This window comes from Eleutherodactylus coqui, chromosome 8 (assembly GCF_035609145.1).
Source record: "Eleutherodactylus coqui strain aEleCoq1 chromosome 8, aEleCoq1.hap1, whole genome shotgun sequence".
NCBI lineage: Eukaryota > Metazoa > Chordata > Amphibia > Anura > Eleutherodactylidae > Eleutherodactylus > Eleutherodactylus coqui.
In genome coordinates this window covers 84,930,231-84,953,946 of record NC_089844.1, presented here as the reverse complement: position 1 = coordinate 84,953,946, position 23,716 = coordinate 84,930,231, and the positions used below count along the sequence as shown (strand labels likewise).

The 23,716-nt window shown below is 42.6% G+C and overlaps 1 protein-coding gene across 1 annotated transcript in view; it reads left to right on the top strand.

The window, feature by feature from the left end:
* Positions 1-23,716, top strand: part of SLC4A10 (solute carrier family 4 member 10) — a 98,601-nt gene that overhangs the window by 51,672 nt on the left and 23,213 nt on the right. Inside the window, exons 5-14 of the mRNA XM_066575939.1 lie at positions 4,726-4,872; positions 6,538-6,638; positions 7,957-8,131; positions 8,245-8,378; positions 8,473-8,718; positions 11,742-11,847; positions 15,609-15,770; positions 16,151-16,264; positions 20,182-20,343; positions 23,073-23,324. Of these exons, the coding sequence (XP_066432036.1) occupies positions 4,726-4,872; positions 6,538-6,638; positions 7,957-8,131; positions 8,245-8,378; positions 8,473-8,718; positions 11,742-11,847; positions 15,609-15,770; positions 16,151-16,264; positions 20,182-20,343; positions 23,073-23,324 (1,599 nt within the window). The remainder of the gene's footprint in view (positions 1-4,725; positions 4,873-6,537; positions 6,639-7,956; positions 8,132-8,244; positions 8,379-8,472; positions 8,719-11,741; positions 11,848-15,608; positions 15,771-16,150; positions 16,265-20,181; positions 20,344-23,072; positions 23,325-23,716) is intronic.

Sequence of the window (23,716 nt, the reverse complement as noted above, 5' to 3'; positions counted from 1 at the left end):
TGATCTCTGCGGTGGGGGGAGGACTCCCTTGATCTCCACGGTGGGGGGAGGACTCCCTTGATCTCTGCGGTGGGGGGAGGACTCCCTTGATCTCCACGGTGGGGGGAGGACTCCCTTGATCTCCGCGGTGGGGGGAGGACTCCCTTGATCTCCGCGGTGGGGGGAGGACTCCCTTGATCTCCGCGGTGGGTGGGGGACTCCCTTGATCTCCGCGGTGGGGGGGGGACTCCCTTGATCTCCGCGGTGGGGGGGGGGACTCCCTTGATCTCCGCGGTGGGGGGGGGACTCCCTTGATCTCCACGGTGGGGGGAGGACTCCCTTGATCTCCGCGGTGGGGGGGCTCCCTTGATCTCCGCGGTGGGGGGGGGGCTGCCTTGATCTCTGCGGTGGGGGGGGAACTGCCTTGATCTCCGCGGTGGGGGGGGGGACTGCCTTGATCTCCGCGGTGGGGGGAGGACTCCCTTGATCTCCGCGGTGGGGGGGGCTCCCTTGATCTCCACGGTGGGGGGGGGGCTGCCTTGATCTCCGCGGTGGGGGGGGGACTGCCTTGATCTCCGCGGTGGGGGGGGGGGACTGCCTTGATCTCCGCGGTGGGGGGGGGGACTCCCTTGATCTCCGCGGTGGGGGGGGACTCCCTTGATCTCCGCGGTGGGGGGGGACTCCCTTGATCTCCGCGGTGGGGGGGGAGACTCCCTTGATCTCCGTGGTGGGGGGGACTCCCTTGATCTACGCAGTCGGGGGGGGGGGGACTCCCTTAATCTTCCTTTGCCAGACAGCTTGCATAGTCTCCCATAGAAGTCTATGGAGTTGCCGGTGTTGTGCAAGTCCAATCTTTTGATGTAGAGAAATCTCGGCACCCAAAAATCACGCCTATTTTAGGCGCGTAAAAAAAATGGCTTGGCTGAAAGAACCCATAGGAAACCATAGGTTATTTTAGATGCAATTTTTTTACTTACCTACTGATGTTTGGGGGGGGACTCCCTTCATCTCTGCGGTGGGGGGGGGACTCCCTTGATCTCTGCGGTGGGGGGGGGGACTCCCTTGATCTCTGCGGTGGGGGGGGGGGACTCCCTTGATCTCTGCGGTGGGGGGGGGTACTCCCTTGATCTCTGCGGTGGGGGGGGAACTCCCTTGATCTCTGCAGTGGGGGGGACTCCCTTGATCTCCGCGGTGGTGGGGGGGACTCCCTTGATCTCCGCGGTGGGGGGGGGACTCCCTTGATCTTCGCGGTGGGGGGAGGACTCCCTTGATCTCTGCGGTGGGGGGGGACTCCCTTGATCTCTGCGGTGGGGGGGGGACTCCCTTGATCTCTGCGGTGGGGGGGGACTCCCTTGATCTCTGCGGTGGGGGGGGGACTCCTTTGATCTCTGCGGTGGGGGGGGGACTCCTTTGATCTCTGCGGTGGGGGGAGGACTACCTTGATCTCCACGGTGGGGGGAGGACTCCCTTGATCTCCGCGGTGGGGGGAGGACTCCCTTGATCTCCGCGGTGGGGGGAGGACTCCCTTGATCTCCACGGTGGGTGGGGGACTCCCTTGATCTCCGCGGTGGGGGGGGGACTCCCTTGATCTCCGCGGTGGGGGGGGACTCCCTTGATCTCCGCGGTGGGGGGGGACTCCCTTGATCTCCGCGGTGGGGGGAGGACTCCCTTGATCTCCGCGGTGGGGGGAGGACTCCCTTGATCTCCGCGGTGGGGGGAGGACTCCCTTGATCTCCGCGGTGGGTGGGGGACTCCCTTGATCTCCGCGGTGGGGGGGGGACTCCCTTGATCTCCGCGGTGGGGGGGGGACTCCCTTGATCTCCGCGGTGGGGGGGGACTCCCTTGATCTCCGCGGTGGGGGGAGGACTCCCTTGATCTCCGCGGTGGGGGGGCTCCCTTGATCTCCGCGGTGGGGGGGGCTGCCTTGATCTCCGCGGTGGGGGGGGAACTGCCTTGATCTCCGCGGTGGGGGGGGGACTGCCTTGATCTCCCCGGGGGGGGGGGGCCTGCCTTGATCTCCGCGGTGGGGGGGGGGCTGCCTTGATCTCCGCGGTGGGGGGGGGGGCTGCCTTGATCTCCGCGGTGGGGGGGAGGGACTCCCTTGATCTCCGCGGTGGGGGGGGGGACTCCCTTGATCTCCGCGGTGGGGGGGGGAGACTCCCTTGATCTCCGCGGTGGGGGGGGGGGGAGACTCCCTTGATCTCCGTGGTGGGGGGGGGACACCCTTGATCTACGCGGTCGGGGGGGGGGACTCCCTTAATCTTCCTTTGCCAGACAGCTTGCATAGTCTCCCATAGGAGTCTATGGAGTTGCCGGTGTTGTGCAAGTCCAATCTTTTGATGTAGAGAAATCTCGGCATCCAAAAATCACGCCTATTTTAGGCGCGTAAAAAAATGGCTTGGCTGAAAGAACCCATAGGAAACCATAGGTTATTTTAGATGCAATTTTTTTTACTTACCTACTGATGTTTGTGTGATAGAGGCCTTAGGGCGGCTTATCACAAGCATATGCACAATTACATGTGCCTCAGTGCAACATATTTGCGCTATGGACGACGCTTTTTGCGTGCCTAGCGGCATATTTTACTGTCCTTTTTGCGAATGCAGAGCTTTTTTTTTTTTACTCATGGGACACTACCATGTGCCAATTTAAATATTTAGCCTGATGAGTTCCAGGTGTGTTCTTTTCGGAATTGCGCAGTGTTTTATGCATCCTCTGCACGAATGCAGACAAAAATAGAGCAGGTCCTGTCAATCAATGGGTTCTATTCTCTGAGTGGTATATGTGCAAATTTGCTCAAATACGTCCATGTAAAGTCGCCCTTAGTGGAGCATCCTCCGCTGTTTCTCAGTAGTCAGAATAATTCATTTTTGTAGATATGGAAATGTTCTATTCATGTGTAAGTTCCTCTTCTAGAATTTGAATGTGATTGGACATAAGGATATGGAAAGACACTGACGCTTCACCAGCCCCTTATGGAAGGGAATGACTCACTCTGGAGATATAATGCTCAGTGCAGTAAATAGGTTAAGAATGACTGTCATTAATAATGAATGGCAAGCACATTGAAGCAGCATATTCCTAAATCCGCTAGAGAATGGTGGTGTAAATACCGAGGCTGAAAACTGTTACTAATGCGCATAAAGAAGGCTAGATAAATCTATCTGTGACTCTGGGTCCTTTCATCCACTCATCCTATTCAGTACTTGATGTGGAAGTCGGGAATTGTGTTCTGCAGCCATATACTAAGCTTTTCGGGGAAAAAGAAAAATGAGTATTAGGACGTATTGTGCCTCAGAAACTCATGCACATTTTGCATTGGACAACATGCGGGACACAAGTACAGCGCCCTTCATAGATGTCACCAACACGTCAGACCAAGACGTAATTAATGTCCACCATGGAACAAAATAGACCTATATTATATTTCAGGGAACACAAGATAGGGTCAATATTGGTAAAAGAAATACAGGAATGGTAACACTATCCTTAACCAACTTTGCGGTGGTAGACCCTTTGCCTAGAAGCAAGGTTATTGCCCCGATAGGGGTGGCCCAACATCAGAAACCTAATCTGTCCCTAGATGGAGGATAAGGAAGAAAATTATTACAGAAGGAAAGAGCAATGTACTGTATATAACACAATATTTGATAAAAGTGTACAGGCCCCACACAGAATAAACAGCCGTAGGTACTTACTGACAGCGGTTTACTGCCTCACAAACATCTCAGGCAGGACAATAACCGGCGCCCATGTAATGGCGGGTCCGGAATAAATACACTTCTATTATGGCTGTTTGGCCGGCTAAGGGAAACTTCTCCCTGTCAGCTAATTAGCCCATACGTCACAGGAGATGATGTAGCAGAGATGGGAAGAAAGGTACTTTATACAGTTAGCCTACTGATGGATTTCCAAAAGACAACACCTCAGGGGCCTTCTGCAGTGTCCAGAAGAAGGTACTCATCGGCACACAGTGCCGAATAACAGAGTGCATGCACTGATGACGTAGTCACGTGGGTCAAGGCTGATGTTGTGATGTCATCCCAGCCCTACTACCTGATTGCAACGGACATGCTCCAAAAACTCCCAGATGTTTACAAAGTCCACATGTATGTGCTAGCCTCAGTGAAAATAGACAAGAATAGGACATGCAGCGATTTTCGTCCATGTAAAAAAAATATTCATGCAAGATGCCTAATTGTCTGTAATGGATCTGAATATACAGTCATCTGATTGGGTCCTTACTTGTTCATTCTAACTTAAAACATTGGCAACTTGCTATGATCTAAATCGGGGCATAGATGCAGGAGATGAGCCCTGTAGTAAGGATCAAAAGGGGGCCATAGCTTAATACTATCATACTTTCTCATCCTTGGAAAAGTGGATCCAATGCTACCGGTAGTTGCCCTATGTTTCCAACTCTTGGGAAAAAGAGGAGAGAAAAAGACATGCGACCTTTCGCTGGTTCCATGTGGCGTTGTGTAGGGGTCCAGTGCAGATTCCTTTACCCATTTGATTTAGGGCAATAGCTGTTTTTGGGTGATTTCATCTGGAGTATCACAGTCTGCTCTATGTGATGTTATCCTTGTTGCATTTGTGGTCACTACAAGCCCAAAATTGGTGCAAGATTATTCCAAAGGCTTTGTGTTCTTCAGAAACTTTTTCACCATTGTTATTGAGCATTTCAGTTTTTGTTACCCAGCCAATCCCATTGTAAGTGCTGAACTTTCCATTTTTTCCAAACAGGTATTTCATGATGTGGCATACAAAGCTAAAGATCGTAATGATTTGGTTGCGGGAATAGATGAATTTCTTGACCAAGTTACGGTTCTTCCTCCTGGGGAATGGGACCCATCGATCCGCATCGAACCACCAAAAAATGTCCCATCACAAGTGAGTTATACCAGCCTACTTATGAAAAGGCTTGTCTCTGCTATTTCAAACTTATACCTAGATTCTAACTACTCAAGGCCTGGAAAGTATTACGGTGGTACAAAAATGGATGACATATGCAGCCAAAATGGCGGATGCCCCACCAGTCTCTGTATTACAGATAGTAATGGTAGAATAACATAAAATCCGCCTAGAGGGGCTGTAGCTTACCTCCAGGGATAATCTATAAAACATAGACCTTATAAATGGGTTTCAATAAGACAGAGAAGTTGAGCTAGTCCCCTGATGTCTTGTGCTTTTCTAAGATGATCACTCCTATACCCAGTTTTTACTATTGACCTAGTTCTTGATTGACAGTTCAAGTATGATGCTAGCAGCCAATCAGTCGATGCAAAAAAAAAATTACTGTATTCTCAAAAACCAAAACAAAGCTACAGCAGTCGGAAATAACCATTGCTAAGATGCCCAATGTGAATGCCACCTTATACATAAGATATCTCTTGGCACATTCTGCTGACAGCTATGTTTCATGCATGACCTTCCCATGCATGAATACTTATTTCAATGGGGAGGTGGAGAAAAGCATTGACATGTTGAAATGCAACATGTCTGATCCTCATTTTATTCAACATCTAGTGGACAATTGAGAACCTACCAGAAACATTATATAGTCATATCCATCAATATTAATCTAATAGATACGGGCCGTATTAGAGACCTCAAAATCTATAAATTGGACCACTGTGGAACCTGGCTCGAACAGTTCACTGTCAACTCTAGAAAAAAATTCAGTATGGAATTGAAGTGAAGCATATGGCTTTTTTTAAAGAGTTGTCCCATTAAATAAAGTTATCCCCTAGCTAACGGTTAGGGGATAACTATCTGATTTGTGGGGGCCCGACTATTGGAGCACCTCAGATCCCAAGAATAGGGGTCTTGAGACTCTCTGCATAAATGAAGTGGCGGTCAAGTATGCGCACTACCATTCCATTCATTTCAGTGGGACTGCCAGAAATTGTTGGTGGTCCAACCACTTAAAACCGTTGAGATCTGTTGGATGATGTCCTACTGATGGCAGCTAGCACCTCTTTTATGGTATTATAGCATTGAATTGGTAACTGTGATGACCTGTAAAATACGGTATTTTGTGCAAAAAAACAATTAGTGAATGTGATATGATTTGAGTATGACCGCTATCTTCTTTTACTGCTCAGTAGTGGACCTGTCAGGATTGAGGGACTTTTCTAATGTAGTAGGTGGGCCGTGATAGCTGTGCAGAATATGGTTTTATGGCAGAGCCAGTAATGTGGTAAGAACTCACAGGATTGCATTATCCGCTTTATGGCTGGCATAAGAACATATTAGGACAATATCCGAAATGTGTAGGAACAGCTTCAGCTATCTGCAACACAACAAGCTGGTGCTATTCTGAAAAAGTCCAGTTTGAAATGAACAGTGATGATATTCATTATGCTAATTGCCCCAGAATTCGAGCACAACAAAGTCGCTTTCCTTACCAAGACATCAATTTCTTGTCTTTATCATCTAAACTAGAAACAATGCTCTAAGCTTTGCTAAGTGAAGCCCTTCGGCCTCAGACACTGTTGGCTTGGATTGCAGTGGGCCTTCAAGAAATGAAATCAATCACTTTGCTATTCTATTTAGGAAAAGAGAAAAACTCCAGGTGTGCCTAATGGGACAGCAGCATTAGGGGAGACAGAAGAAGACGAAGGTCACAGCGGGCCCGAGCTGCAGAGGTCTGGAAGGTTGGTTGAATTTTATCCTATATAGAGTGGGCCACGGAAAAGTAGCCCGGCACCACACTCTTATGAAAACTGTCTGAAATAAAATGTGTCTCTGTTGCCCATAGCAGCCAATCACAGCGCAGCTTTCATTTCTTGTACTGCTGAGTCAAAATAAAAGTTGCGCTGTGATTGGTTGCTTCCTGCAACAAAGCTTCTCTTTTAGACAGCTTTCAACAAACAGTTGAAGGGTGGAGTTGCTGGGTATTGCATCCCCAACAGTCTGATATTGTTGACTTATCCTAAGGATAGGTCATCCAAAAAGTCTGAGAAAACCGCTTTAAAGATATGGTAAGTAGTGTAGGGCCCATTTACACAGGCCAGCCTAGGCATTTAAATAAGCACTGGTTATGATCAAGGCTTAGTCACTCGATTGCCTACACTTTACACAGGCCGGTTTGGGCTCTGCGCAGAAATGATTGCTGTTGCAGCACATCTCCTGTTCACATGGGGAGATAAGCAGCTGAAAATGAGAATTATTTAAATATGCACGAAAGATGTGATAAACTGATGTACAAGCGTTTGCCCGTTCAGCACTGATCAGTTACAGACTAAGGCTAACTTTACACGGGAAAGCGCGATATCGGGATATTCAGGCAGGCCATCATGTGAATTCTCCACGCATGCAAGGTGTTTTTATGTCAAAACGGCCTAGCATCACTTCAGGGAATAAGCGATCCTACGCTGTGGCTGTTAACTGTAATTGTTGCAGCCATGCATTATGTGCACCATCAAATTTAATTTATTTCTTAAAAGTGCTGATTTTTGTTTTTTTTTCTATATATTGCATTGCCTTTGGCCCAAAGAAAGGTGTCTTTTAGAGCTAGGTACCCATCCAATATGGCTCTCCTGGACGTGGCTGATGGGCCCACATGCTATGATCAAAATATGTACTGACAACCATGCATTTCTATGCGGCTAGTATAAAAAACAGTTTTTTTAGGTATTAAATGTGCATGGCTGCTAAGGCATGTATTTCTGTTAAGAGTGTATAGTTAGTCTTTGCTATTAATGTCAATTTGTATGTGACTTGTAAGCAAGTGTCGTATATTAGAAAAATATGACTGCTTTCTTCCAAGAATTGTCCTACCTGTCCACAGGTTGTGTCTGGTATTGCACCTCTGTCTTGTTAAGTTTAATAGAGCTCAGCTGCCATACCAGACACACACAACCCAACGAGAGGTGTGGTGTTTTAGGAAGGTTGCAGCAATATGTTTCTAATACTGGACAATCTCTTAGAAAACTTTTCAGTTTACGGTTATGTACTCTTTCTTCATTCCAGGTTGTTTGGAGGCTTGTTTCTAGATATCAAGAGGAAAGCTCCTTTCTTCTGGAGTGACTTCAGAGATGCTTTTAGCCTGCAATGTTTAGCTTCATTTCTCTTCCTGTACTGTGCGTGCATGTCCCCTGTTATCACATTTGGTGGTCTTCTCGGAGAGGCAACTGAAGGTCGTATAGTAGGTGTTGTACATTATACAGCTATGGCGTATGGTATTCTTACTAATGCTTTATTGTTTTGCTTACTGAGTTGACCAATGAACCCATATATGCTTCATTCTACTCTACATAGAGTGCGATCGAATCTTTATTTGGAGCCTCGATGACGGGGATAGCGTATTCCCTGTTTGGTGGACAACCTCTTACTATTCTAGGAAGCACAGGACCGGTGCTGGTGTTTGAAAAAATTTTATTCAAATTCTGCAAGTAAGAAATAAAACTCTTTTTACTGGTATAAATTAGTCTGTAATTATCATATACTTCACTTAGTTTCTCATTCCAACTTTCTTTCCTTCCATAGGGAATATGGGCTTTCGTACCTCTCGCTAAGAGCAAGCATTGGTCTCTGGACGGCTTTTAATTGTATTATCCTGGTGGCTACTGATGCAAGTTCCTTGGTGTGTTACATTACACGGTTTACTGAGGAAGCGTTTGCGGCTCTCATCTGCATCATTTTCATTTACGAGGCCTTAGAAAAGCTGTTTCATCTAGGTGAGAACTATCCAATCAACATGAATAATAATTTGGAACTTCTAACACAGTATTCGTAAGTACAGTCTCTTTTTCCTCTAAGTTATGAATTCCAGAGGGAGGGAGAGGTTTAGAAGACTGTAGCATAATACTGTCAGTCAATTTCTCTAGTTCTCTTGATCATCATTAAGTATTCCCAAATATCATTGGCCTGTTCTCGCTGAATGCAATACACGACATTGACAAAGGATAGATTTATTAAAGTCTGAATTGAAAAAAAACCTAAAGTAAGACCAATCATGCTTCATATTCATGTCATGCAATTGTTCATGAGTCATGACCTCTAAAGTTGGCCATAAACTTCGAAAGGTTTTCCTATCCATTAAGAATGTATTCCGTTTTAGCAATCTCTTTTTGTTAGCAGGGCCTCTTATAATAAACTAATTGGCTGGTAAGTACTGACCACATTGCAGGAAAACAAGGCATTAAACAGCCTTTATTGTAATGAGAAGGATGCGCATGAGTCAGGTCCTCTAAAGCAGTGTTCCTCAACTCCAGTCCTCAGGGACCGCCAACAGGTCATGTTTTCAGGATTTCCTCAGTGTTATACAGGTGATGCCATTATGGTTGGTCCCTCAGACATTGCCACAGGTGTTCTTACTATAGGATATACTGAAAACATGACCTGTTGGTGGTCCCTGAGGACTGGAGTTGGGGACCCCTCCTCTAAAGGCCAGAGCCACCCAAAGCCAATTTCCACTGTGGCTGAAAACGGAAAATCCTGAACAGTTGACCTGAACTATTCACTCAGAATGCAATAATAGGGTTTTAAAATACGGAATTATCTAACTTAGGCTTATGAAGGGTGAGGCTCTGACAACTAGTGTGGAGCAAACTGAAACAGTTGAACCCTGTTTTGTGTCGAACTTTGCTAAAATTTTGGCTGAACCCACTAAAATTGCTTTCTCCTCCCTCTCCAATGAATAAGCTATATAAATAAAGGATTATTAGTTGTAAGGAGGAAGAAGCCAGCTATACAAGAAAAGTCCTCTCCATAAGGTACACATGGAAACCAACCATCTTGTATGCACTGTGTATTATATATTTTATTCTGTGCTGGATTATCTATGAATTTCTGCAGAATATACAAACTTTATGCAGATCTCCTTAGTCAGATATGAACCTAGGACTCCAACACTGTAAGGTAACAATGCTAACCACTAAGCCACCATGCTTGTTCTTCCTCCGTCATCATCCATCTTCCTCCTCCTCCGGAGATGGAGCAGCAGAAGGAAGACGAAGAAGAAACATGGTGGCTCAGTGGTTAGCGCTGTTTCCTTGCAGTGTTGGGGTTCTAAGTTTAAATTTAACTAAGGACAACATCTGCATTGAGGTTGTATGTTCTCCCTGTGTTCGTTTGTTTTTCATAATAATCACCTTTATTTTTGTAGTCCATACACTGGAGGAGGAGAAGAACTGTTATGAGTCTTAGACAGTGTTAAACACTAGTTTTAGGAATATTTGTGAAGTTCACATTCGGTTCGAGCTAACTTAGACTGAACTTTTTGCCGAAATTTGGCGAATCTGTCTAACTTTGAACTTTTCAAAAGTTCAGTCAACAGGTCTTATCTTCAGTGAATATTGACTAACTTGAGTAGTTAAAGGTGGCTATAGACAATAGATGGATGTTGTCAGAACCAGCCAATTACAGTAGGGTCGATTGACCATCTAATGTATATGATGATGTCCCAACTCTCCTCCTGATATGCTTGATCGTTTGTTCTGCAGAGAGATAAGATGCCGTCAGATGTCCAGTAGCAGTCTGTCCATATTAAGAACACATGCACTCTCAGCCAAGCTGAGCATGCATGTGAATAGGGGAGGCAGGAGTCGTATTTGTTAGCTAAATGTGCACTCCGCCGACAACTATCTTAAGTGTATGGCCAACCTAAACTGATTGTAAAATCTGAGACCACCGCTTTCAAAAGACAGTTCCCAGGACAAACGGCCAATCACCCCATGTTCCATTCCCAAAACAGCTGATTTTAATGGGGGAAATGTCGTTTATTAAGGGCTCTGCTCCACAACTATGGTGTTAAAAAAAAGTTGCAAATGGTGCATTGCACAGTCGTTCAACAATTAATAATTTTTTCAACTTTTTTACACTACTTTCAACACTTTTCTAAAGTGGTGGGAAAAGTGGGCAGGGCTTAGTGGGAGGGGGAGGGCCTCAAAACACATCTATTATAATTTACAATAGAAATTAATGGAGAATATTGCGCAAATCTATGTCAGCTCATAGCTGGCATATATATAAATATCTGGCATACAAAGAGCAAAAGATGCACCAAACTTTATAAGAGATGTATGCTTCTAGATGATTTTGGCTCTTCGTTCTCCAGTCCATTTTATATTAAGACTGGCAAATGAAACACCAGCCTTAATAAATTACCCCAGGAGATTTGGGGGGTTAATTTGCTTTCCTTATTGCTTCCCTATTCTCGTCGGTACTGATCATTGATTTAAAAGGATATTTTAGTCTGTTTTTCAGTCCATAATGATATATTTCTTCCTGGAAGCTACAGCAGCAATGCTACAAATGGGCTTGAGGGTAACAGAACCATAGTACTTTGACTCTTAGGACCCTGAAACAGTACAAAATAGACTCCATTCATATCCATAGTAGTATGAAGGAAACATATGTACAGTTTTTTGATTCAGACTTTAGTAAATTTCCATAATCTAAACTCATTTAGGATTTTTTTTCTACAGTTATGATAATTAGAACAGCACTTATTAGTAGTTCATCATTTGCTTTGAGAAATATGTTGCGTGATTACAAGGTCATCTGATATTATATGGGTTTAATTAATAGCCCTGGAGTAATGGAGACCCAAAATAAAACAAGCATATGTCACAATACAGCAAATTACTACGAGTTCTGTTGAGCGCAGTATGTTAGTGTTTTCTTACTACCGGTATATAACATTTAGTTTGATCAAACGAATTCAGATACATGAAAGGGTTAGAATTTTAGCACTGCATCCAATGTCAAACTGTCTCCCAAAAATCTTCTCTCGAATTTTGTGTCTTTTCTAGGTGCAGTTGTGCGGAGCCCACTAACCCTAGTAATGAGACTTTGAAATATTGGGAAGAAGCCAATATAACTACGTCTAAGATAGACTGGAATAACCTGACTGTTAGTGTAAGTGCAGATGTTTTTGCAAAGATTAAGAAAAAACAAAAACATTTTGAAGATCCAACTGTAGATCCAGACTATATGTTGTGGTCTTATATGACCAAAGCAGAACATCATTTTTCATGTTATTTGTGTCTACAAGTAAAATAAAAGGATTGCAGAGTGTTAAGGCAGCAGAAATGCAGTCCTAAGCTCTCGCTCATGACCTAAAGATTGCAGGTTCAATCCCAACTTGGGTCAGGTAGCCGGCTCAAGGTCGACTCAGCCTTCTATCCTTCCGAGGTCAGTAAAATGAGTACCCAGCTTGTTGGGGGGTAAAAGGATGACTGGGGAAGGCAATGGCTAACCACCCCACAAAAACAGTCTGACAAGAAAACATCACAATGTGAAGTCACCCTAGGAGTCAGTCATGGCTCGGTGCTCTACCTTTATCTTAAACTTGATGGTCAATCCTTAGGGTACTGTAGTCCAAACGAAGCTCTCTCTGGCGCAGGTCCCAATAAAATCAGCCAGGAATTTTCTTTGTTAGTAACATTTAGTGTTATCAAAACACACCACAACGCATGTCAAACCTGGAATAGATTCTTCTTCAGGTATAGGACAGTAGCATACACTGAAGCATTACTTAAATAATGTCCCATTCAACAAAAAATTTATATAAGTCTAATAAAATTATGATAAAGTTGAATGATAGAACACATTACGTAATAATAATTTTTATTACATGAGTCTCAAAATAGATGCCCCCATTAAGACTTCTTTAAAACGTTTGCTGATATTCAAATATATGGAAGCCTGAACGGTCATTTTAATCTTCTACATTTTTCTAAATCTTTAGCATAGGCTATAAAGATCTGTTCCAACTCTCAGCAACCCCACTAATAACCAGTTTGAAGGAGCCACAGAATTTCACCATTCTCCTTCATTATTTACCTCACACAGCTCCATACTTTTAGTAGTGGCTGTGCCTGGTATTACAGCTTAATCCCATTCGCTGCCTAATAAGGGTCCATCAATTTTGAAATCCCAAATAAGCCCTTTAATTTTTCAAGTTCATTTCATTTGTGGAAGTGGACTGAAAATCGGACCTTCCTTCTTATAGACCCAATTACAACAGCAAAAAAAACATTTCTCCACTGCTATAACAGGGCTGAATTAATGTTGGTGAGAGACCCCATCCTACCCAATAGATCTGGACTTCATTTGACACACTATCACAGAAATATATGGAATTGGTGGTCACCTCTCATTTCAACTGGATAGGATCTCTAATCAGTCCTGAAGGAGGGTAAACAGTAAAGGCCTCCTAAGTCTTCAAGGCAGTGGAGGCCCAGGGCTTGTGCCCCAATTGCCCTCCCTATGATCAGTGGGAGTCAAGAAAACACTAAAGAGCCATGGCCTTTCCTCAGTAATGCTGGTTGGGTACATCACTGTCGCTTAGTGGGGTGGTTTAGCTGTGTCCCTGTGAATAGAGCATGGACTTCTTTATTCATAGAGGTATAGCTAAGCCACCCTACTAAGCCACAGCGATGTCCAGCATTACCGAGGAAGGGGTTCATTGTTCCCTGATGTGTCTTTACTACTGGTTTAATATTCAATTAAAGAAATGTGGGGTTTAAATATCCTGTACTTCAGTTTTGTTGATCTGCTCTTATTACACGGCTCAGATCGAGCCATTTAAAAGGTCGGCCATTGAGCCTTTATTCTTACTCTTTTATCTACTGCCTCCTAGATCCCATAGATGGATCCCTTTTTTGTTTCAAGATTTCTTCAAGACCGTTTTATTTATTTATTTATTTTTTTTTGCCATTGGTTTTTAGCTTTGCTGAAGTTTTAAGGAATGACATTGCCCTTTGCCTCTTAATCCTACTTCAAGTATTTAATATATCTACTAATCTGTAAAAAGATGTTGTTTATTCGAAATTCCATTTGGGGTCAAAGCCAACAAGATTATCATTCTGTGTGGCTTCCTGTATTATCGCCTGTCAAATAAAACCAGGAAATAAGATATAACATCCACAAGTATCTCATGCATCACATTATGACTATCCGTTTTCAGAAAGAGCTTAAACCAATAGAATGTTTTGTGGGTTTTTTTTTGTTTTGTTGTTTTTTACAAAATCAACTTAAAAACATCATAGAACAAAGAGGATTTCTGTTAATGCATGACAGATGGCTCAGTCAGACTATTCTAAAATGTATCCAAAAGCTCATATTTCCTCTAAAATATTTTTTTCTCCAGCTGTTCAGGATATGTATTGAAATATTACCATTTTTATTTTCAATTCCTAAGCTTCTCATAAACTCCCGTTTAGTGGTAGAGTACAATCCGCATATCAATTTAGCCGTATCTGTAATTTTGGGAAATCCAGGGTCCCCCCCTTGTTTTGGATGTACAATACTGCGGAAAGGAGTTTACATTTAAAATAGAAATTAGTTCCAATGAACTTGTGTTAAAACTGTGTATAAAATAGGTATGGGTATATCTAGAAATTTGAGATGGAGGCAAAGGGGCTGTTGGTTAGTCAGGTGTAGGGTCATATATGGGTGAATAATGTCAATCTTTTCATGCTTTGACCTTGCTACATTTTAGTTGGATATTCTGTATTTCCAACAACATCCTAGTTCACATACACTATCCTACCAAAAATAGTTGGACCTCTGAGTAAGAATCAAAATTCTCAATTGTCCATTGACAATACTCGTTGCACCACTGTAGATTGGCCGATGCATTTTCTTTGAGAGAACGTGCCAGCCATTTGCAGGATGAATGGAGGGAAATGCCAAATAAAGTGCATCTGAAGTATTCCACAGAGTATCTGATGTCATCAGGGCCAAAAGAGGCCCCACTTAGTATTATCATATGTAAATAAATACGACTTTTGATTCTTGCTCATGTGTCCAATTACTTTTGGTAGTATAGTGTATACTGACACGAAGTACTGAACAATAATGTGTCTAAGCAGTACATTAATCTTGAATATGGAGAGCATCATAGTGCACCACCAATGGCTTATTAATTGCAGGGGTTTTCCTACCAAATACAATTATTATTGAAGGATAGGTGATTAATGTCTGACTGCTGGGACCCCAGGAATCACAAGAACTGCAGTACTATAAATCTAAAAATACAATAATATTCCCATACTATCGCCAAATAACAGTGCTGTAGTGATATTGAAGTGTTAAAGGGCTCAAATAATAAGTGCTATACTGTACCCAAATATGGTGGCCATCTAATACTGCCATATAGTTGTGAAATTGTCAAACAGTGCCCACATATTGCTGCCAAGCCATACACATATATTCTTGCCCTGTATTGCTTAAATAATACTGTAGTGTATTACAGTGCTCAAATAAAACTATTGTACTGTACCCAAAAAAGGTTCTCATACTGCGCTCAACTACTGTCATACAATAGCTAAGTAATGTTGTCAACAACTGTAGCACCTACATATAACTTCCATTCAATATACATATACAATAATGCAGATAGGAACTGCAATAATATTGCATAGTAGTGGCATACAGATGAAGCCAGCGATATAAGCCATAAATTATATGTTTGCCACACATTTGGGTTCACCAATTATGATAGAAATTCAACCAGCCATGTAACTTCAGTTAGGAGCCATTAAGTCCCCACGTTGCCTACAGCGACACCAACAGTCGGGAGGACTATGATGTGATGCAATCCGGCTAAAAGGTTATATTAATATGTGAGCATTGCATGAAACTGTCTGTTAACATCAATTGTATTTTTACAGGCATGCGAGAAATATAAAGGAGTTTTTGTGGGTAGCGCCTGTGGACATGAAGGCCCATATGTACCCGACGTCCTGTTCTGGTCAATCATCTTATTCTTTTCGACTGTTACACTTTCATCAACCCTGAAACAATTCAAAACCAGCAGATATTTTCCAACAAAGGTACAAATCGCGTGTCACACACAACGATCTATCTCTAGATGTTCTTGTGAAAGCATATAACAGAGGAGTATAATATTATAATCAGATAATTTTCAAGCTAGTATGCAGTCCTAAGCTCTCGCTCACAACCTGAAGGTTGCAAGTTCAATCCCTGCAAGTTTCAGGTAGCCGGCTCAAGGTTGACTCAGCCTTCATTCTGTCCAAGGTCTGTAGAATGAGTACCCATCTTGGTGGGGGGTAATAAATAAATTACCTGAAAGCGCTGGGGAATAAGTTGGTGCTATGCAAATAACAAGACTTATAATGTAGACTATTTTAGTATAATTGTGGAAGTTACGAAGTTGCACATTTTTTATTGACTCCTTCTGCTTTATATGTAGGTCCGTTCAATCATCAGTGACTTTGCGGTATTCCTCACCATAATGTCAATGGTTCTGATAGATTATTGCCTTGGAATTCCATCTCCGAAACTTCAGGTTCCCAGTGATTTCAAGGTAACAAAAAAGGACATTGGAGACTTATTGATGGAGTTTTCTAGGATATTACATTGATCATTATGGGTCCCATCCTCAGGACCCTCAGTAATCAGCCGAACGAAGGAAAGTGCATCTAATTTACTGCAGTACCCAGCACACCATTGTTCATATGAGTGTGACTGTGAACTGGAACCAAGCCCCTTACAACTGCTATGTAACACTGTCCAAGAGCCATAAAAGTCATAATGTTATACAGGGATTCTATTGCTCTTAGACTGTGTTATACACCAGAGTTCAGGACTAGTGTTAAGCGAACTGAACCAGTAGAACCCTGTTTCGGGTAGAAATTTGCCAAAAGTTCGGGTTCTTGCAATTCAAGAAAAAATAGTAGATCTCCTTCATTTTTGCACTGAGAAAAGAAATGGATGCCACACAGATCACACTGAGATGTAAAGAACGAACTCAAGCAAAGTATCCAGATGTCATAAGGACATGCACACAAATTAAAATTGGTCCAATTTCCACCCACCAAAATCGGACACACTTGCCTTAGGACGCAGGTTTGCTGAGGATCTAATGCAGAATCTGCATGAAAGCAGCACAATTCCATGTGGATTTCATGTCAAAATCATGGCATATAAAAAAAAATGACAACATTTTTCTAGGGCCCATTGCATTTTTCTAGCACAATGGCTTTTTTGCTCGTGAATTCAATAACACAACAAACATACAAATTATCTTGTGTTTCCTCGTACATTGGAGTAAGATTTAACATACAGCAGGGCATTTTGACAGATGAATGCAGCAAAGGATTGGCTCAGGGGGTTGTTGTTTGGTTTAGACTACAGATGAATTTCGCCTTCAGAGCGCATTATTCCATCCTGGAACATGAATATGAATATGTCAGAGTACCTGTCACTGTATGTAGTTATGCCCCAGTTTGATTATATAATAAGCTGATTTAAAAACTCCTGCAGGGAACTTTTCATCAAGCTGGACATATTTTAGAAATGTAATAAATAAGCTTTGAAGTAATGGAGAAATATAAATCTCTAAGTACAGACGATCGAAACCGCTGCTGTATAATCTGCGGAGAGCATGCTCCATTTTAAGTGAGCAGCATCTTTCCTATTACTTAGACCTGATTCCTTGCTTCAGCCCCAAAGTAACAACCTTATTTTGCAACGCTAAATAGCAAACTCATGAAATTGCTTTTAGCATTGAGTGAACTGAAACAGAAGAACCCTGATTTGGGTTGAACTTTGCTAAAAGTTCAGTTCATATTAGCCGAACCCACTAGAAGAAGAGGAGGAAGAAGAAAACCTCCTCTTCATAAACCTCTACTTCCTATTACTTTTCCTACTTCCTGTTCCTATTGCCTTTCCAACATCTTCCTGTTTCTTTTCCCTCTTCCTTCTCTTTTCCATCTTCCTTTTTCTTCTTCCCCCTACCTCATCTTTTTCCTCTTCTGTCTTCTTCCTCATTTTTTCTGTTATACGGTGTTTGTATGGCTCCTAGACAGTGTTATACACCAGTTTTAGGGATATTGCTGATGTTTTGGTTTCAGACCAAACCAAACTTTGTGCCAAAATTCATCGAACCAGCCTAACCAAAGTTTTGTTAGGTTTGCTCAACACTAATTACTTTAACCCCTTCCCGCTCCATGACATATAAGTACGTCATGGAGCGGCAGGGTATGTATGAAGAGAGGTTGCGGGGCAACCTCTCTTCATACAGTGCAGGCGTCAGCTGTTTAGTACAGCTGACACCCGTGGGCAATAGCTGCGATTGGCCGAACGGCCGATCGCGGCTATTGACCATTTAAATGCCGCTGTCAATTCCGACTGCGGCATTTAAATCCCCCGAACGATGTTTGGGGGTCCCGCACGGCCCCCCCACGGTGAGATCGGGGGAGCCATGCAGGTGTCATGGCTGCCGGGGGCCTTCTGAAAGGCCCCAGGGCTGCCTTACCAGACTGCCTATCAAGCCATCCCCGTGCCTGTTAAATGGCAGTATGACGTAATGCTATAGCATTACGTCATACTGCAGGAGCGATCAAAGCATCGCTGGTTGTAGTCCCCCAGGGGGACTTTAAAGTAAAGTTAAAAAAAAAAAAACTAAGTTAAAAAAAAAAAAAAAAAAGTTATAAAAGTTTAAATCACCCCCCTTTTGCCATATCTATTATTAAAAAATCTAAATCATAAAATAAAAATGCATGTTTGGTATCGCCGCATCCGTTAAAGTCTGATCTATCAAAGTAGTGTATCATTTTTCCCGTACGGTGAACGTCGTCCGAAAAACAAAATAAAGAACGCCAGAAATGCACTTTTTTAGTTACCCTGTCTCCCAGAAAAAACGCAATAAAAAGCGATCAAAAAGTCATATGTATTCCAAATTGGTACTATCAGAAACTACAGGACATCCCGCAAAAAATAAGCCCTTGCTCAACTACGTCGACTGAAAAATAAAAAAGTTATTGTGCGCACAAAATGACGGCAGAAAATAATTGAAAAAAATTAAATGTCTTTGAAAAAAAAGAGTAGTATAGTAAAAAAAATGTTTGGTATCGTAGTAATCATACCGACCCATAGAATAAAGTTATCATGTCGCTTTTGTTGCAGTTTGTGCGCCGTAGAAACAAGACGCACTGAAAGATGGCGAAATGTCTTTTTTTTTTTCATTTTACTCCACTTATAATGTACTGAAAAAGTTTTTAAAAATTTTATGGTACTTTAAATAGCACCATTGAAAAATACAACTCATCCCGCAAAAAACAAGCCCTCATACAGCGACGTCGATGAATAAATAAAGAAGTTACGAATTTTTGAACGGGGGGGGGGGAAAACGAAAATAGAAAAAGAAAAAGGGGCTGCGTCATTAAGGGGTTAAATATGTGGTAATATTTTGTTCACATTATACAGTACAATATATAATACACATTCTGTATCCACACCTTAGGTTTTCAAAATTTCTGCTAGCTGTAATTTAGAGACTTCATTGCTTGCATCCAGAGACCTGAAAATCTACCTGTCCCAGCACACATGGCAAACTCTGCAGGGGGAGGGAGGGGGAAATCACATGCTCTTTAGCATTCTTGTACCCGTTTTGTAAAATCATTCCAATTAGAGATGAGCGAACGTACTCTTTTCGGGTGTTTTTGCACTCGAGCACCGCTTTTTCCGAGTAACTGACTACTCGGACGAAAAGATTCGGGGGGCGCCGGGGTGAGCGGGGGGTTGCAGAGGGGAGTGGGGAGAGAGAGCTCCCCCCTGTTCCCCACTGCTACCCCCCGCTCCACCACGCCGCCCCCGCCCCCCGAATCTTTTCGTCCAAGTAGTCAGTTACTCAGAAAAAGCGGTGCTCGAGTGCAAAAACACCCGAACCGAGTACGCTCGCTCATCTCTAGTTCCAATCTATTTAGAATGAGGAATGTATCTTTTTAGATGTCCTTAATGAATATTTTCTTTTTTGTTTTGTGTCTGCAGACTGTATGTCACCATGGTAAACACCTACAAACCCTGCCTAGGCCAATCCTGCAATAATGCTCTTTTCCAATTGTCCCCGTCTTCTAACACATTTTGGTAGGTTAGCAAGATGTAGAGGACATATGGATTGCACTGTGCCTGCAGGATCAGACTACACAGGGTTGGTTTGCAGCCTGTCACCATAGGGACACAGTTTTCATAGGAGCTGCAAACACTAAAAGGTAGGAGATATTTTTGAAGACTTGTTGGCAAACCTGCTTTTAGTTAGGAGTGGGTCAATAAAAATGGTTGTGAAGGTTGACCTTCCTTTTAAGTCTGTGATGACGAACGATGAGCATGTGTCACGACGTGCAACATAGAGAAAAAGTATGTCTGGTTACATTATTTAAAAATATGCTACAATTGTTACCAAATAATGTTTGTTTGTATTTTGGTTTCTTTTTCTTTTAGCCCACTAGAGATGATCGAGGCTGGCTTATTAATCCCTTAGGACCAAACCCTTGGTGGACAGTGCTTGCAGCCATTATTCCCTCTCTGCTATGCACAATTTTGATCTTTATGGACCAACAAATTACAGCTGTCATTATTAATAGAAAAGAACACAAGTTGAAGGTAAAATTAATAATAGTTCAAGGTTACAGGGTCTTTTTGGGACTAAACTATTGACTCAGGATAGGTCATCAGTAGTGGATTGGAGTGGTCCACTGCCTGGAATCTCCACTGATCAGCTGTTGGAAGAGGCAGGGGTACTTGTGCAAGTGCCATGGCCTCTTCTCCGGCATGTCACATCATGTTTATCTGCCACATATCCTGAGAGCCACACAGTCCCATTCAAGTGAATAAGACTGAGCTGCTATACCTGGCACAGTCCCTATACAAAATACGGCGCCGTGCCTGTTATGGAAAGAAGCAACAATGACACTCGTCCAAGTGGTGCTGTCACTTCATTTAGCTGGTCAGCGGACCCCTTGCGACCTGCTATTGATGACCTATCCTGAAGCTAGGGCATCAATAGTTTAGTCCCAGAAAAACCCTTTAAGATAGTAATTGTTATGGTTTTTGCTAACTTGTTTACACTTTGGACCACTTGTAGGGCATTAAATGTTAGTTTCTCCTGTAATTCTATGTCTAATTCATCCTAGTCAGTCAATACAATTTGCGATCTACTGACAAGATGTAAGTTTGATCACCTCTTTCTGAAATGAGTTGCACACCTTGAAATGTCACATTGGTTGTGGTTCTGGAAGCCATATATGGACCGCTACAACTATTTTTAACATCACTGTCTTACCTAAATAGAGTGTGGACACCTTTAGATTATTTAGCTTTGGGTTTAATACCTTGGTCTAGGGAAGATACATTTTTTTCCTTGAGGAAAGCGACAAGTTGGCATAAAGAGTCTTATATAAGCCATGTAATGCTCCTAGGGAAAAATGTATGTAAATAGGGGATGGAAAATTACCTCCACAGCGCCAACTATTGAAAGGTGATTTTTTTATAGCTTTTATTCCTATGGCTCATGTTGATCAAAGAGCTTAGTGTAATAAGGAAGCAGAGAGAATTATGTGGCTGTCACTGGAAGCTGCCCATACAAATAAGATAGCTGTCTGCTGAAGGCTCATTTGGCTGATATCTATGCGCTTTTACACAAAATGATTACCTCCATTTATTCAACGGTTACCTATGTGAAAGCATGGGAGCGATCATTGCTTGGATGACTGTTGGGTGCTTAAGCGGTCAAAAATCATCCCATCTAAAGACTCCAAGTGCCCTAACATCCCTGTACACATGCATGCTCTACTCAGCTGAGCATATATGTGTTTTGTGTGTTCTGAGCCAAATATCCGCTTACCGCTGCTCACACTGTATTTTCATGAGCCCCACTTACAATCTTGGCAAGTTTCAGCCAACTACTACATGCACATCGTAGAGAGGAGGATGTCAGGTATGCCTGAATACGATAAAATACAAAACGTGGTGGACATCCTCCTCTCTATGCTGCTTAATATGTAAAGAGTGGAGAAAGCTGCTGCCAGATAGCTGTGACAGCAGCTTATCTCCCAAGAGTGAAAGGATCATGCAGTTGAAATCCAACTACCCAATCTTTATCTCCCATAACATCTTGGTGGAGAGTCAGGAAGCTGCCATACACATCAGATGATTGGCGAATCCCATTGTAATTGGCAGATTCAACTGATTGCCTTTATATCTAAAGGCCATTTTGTGGCCTAACAGACACAGAATTGCCTTTGTGTTTGAGTAGAGCCCTTTTCTATGTACAGATGATGCAAAATTTAGCATGACTTTTAACATGAAGTGCACATAGTCTGAGGGGGCAACTAACCTTGTTTGACTGTTGATTCAGCCATGTATGGCTGGCTCTGCTTGGTCTGTATACACCATTGAACGTTGTTAGAAATAGAGGGCTTGTACCAAGATAGACTTTTATCACCTACGCATTGGATAACGAGGGGTCCTGGGTCCCCCTTTTCTCATCACTGCTGCTTTTCTCCCACCCGCAGTGAAATCAGATTGAATGGAGAAATATCTGCGCATGTACAGCCACCACTCCATTGATTTTAATAGGGCAGAGAGAAACAGTTGAGTACAAGTGTTCAGCTAATTCTGTTAGCCCCACTGAAATAAGTGGAGTGGCATCGTGCATGTGCGTGCATAGTTCCACTCAAGTCTCCTCCTCACTGCAGGGGCTGCAGTGAGCCTGCAGTGAAGAGGGTGGGTGAAACGGGACCCCAATTCTTAGGAATGGTGGGGGCTCAGTGATGAGATCCTCACCAATCAGACTTTTATTATCTATACTACGGATAGGTAATAAAAATCTATCTTGATACAACCCCTTCAAATTTGTAGAAGTAGTTGATTTATTACCGACACATAGCTATAAATGTCTATAAAGTATAAATATCAAAGTAGTTATATTAAACAAGAGCACAATGTCACTCATACATCTGTGGAGATCAGTACCTAGGGATGTTTTGCTATCTAACATAAGGGGTATCCAATACGGTTGTCGGAAACAATGGACTCGCCACTTGGGTTCAATGAATTGACCATAATGTAATTCTTCACAGTTTGCCCTGTTAAGGAAAACATGGAAAGACTCCTCATTCTCTGTGGATAGGATCATTTAAAGGCTGATAAGAAGTATTTAATTCTGACCCTACATCAATATGTCCAACATGTAAACTATTTTTGAGTCAATGTCTATTTGTGGCAAAAGAACCTTTCTAGTCTAATAACCTGAGAGAGATTCAGGTCTTCAACATGAAACTATTGGCATGATCCTACTAATAAGCAATTTTCTATTTACATTTTTGCTACAGAAAGGCTGCGGTTACCATCTCGATCTTCTCATGGTTGGGATTATGCTTGGTGTGTGCTCTGTGATGGGATTGCCCTGGTTCGTTGCTGCCACTGTCCTGTCCATCACGCATGTCAACAGTCTGAAACTGGAATCTGAGTGCTCGGCTCCAGGAGAACAGCCAAAATTTTTGGGAATCCGGGAACAAAGGGTAACGGGACTCATGATCTTTGTTCTTATGGGATCATCAGTTTTTATGACAAGGGTCCTTCAGGTGTGTAAAATATATACAATGCAGTTTATTTGTTTTTCTTTGGTGGCTTTGTCTTTCTTGTCTTAATGTTCCAAAGTAGATCCAGTTGAAATGTTCAGGATTGTATACAAAAACTAAATCCATATTAACAAGTTAGGATGGAATGATGCCCTGCATTTGCCATATGGAAATTATGAGGAATTCAAAGAGCTTGGCCAATGGAAATCCATCTCGAAGAGATGGTCATGCATGCAAGGTCTCTGTCCACCACTCTATGAATATCTAAAAACTGCTTTTTTGAATATAACTTTCAAATATCTACTTTTGAAGCCCTAAAATAGAAAAAATGCATATAAAAAATATTGAAATATTGAAATATTCTGACTAATGCTAAAATATCTTCTACAATAATT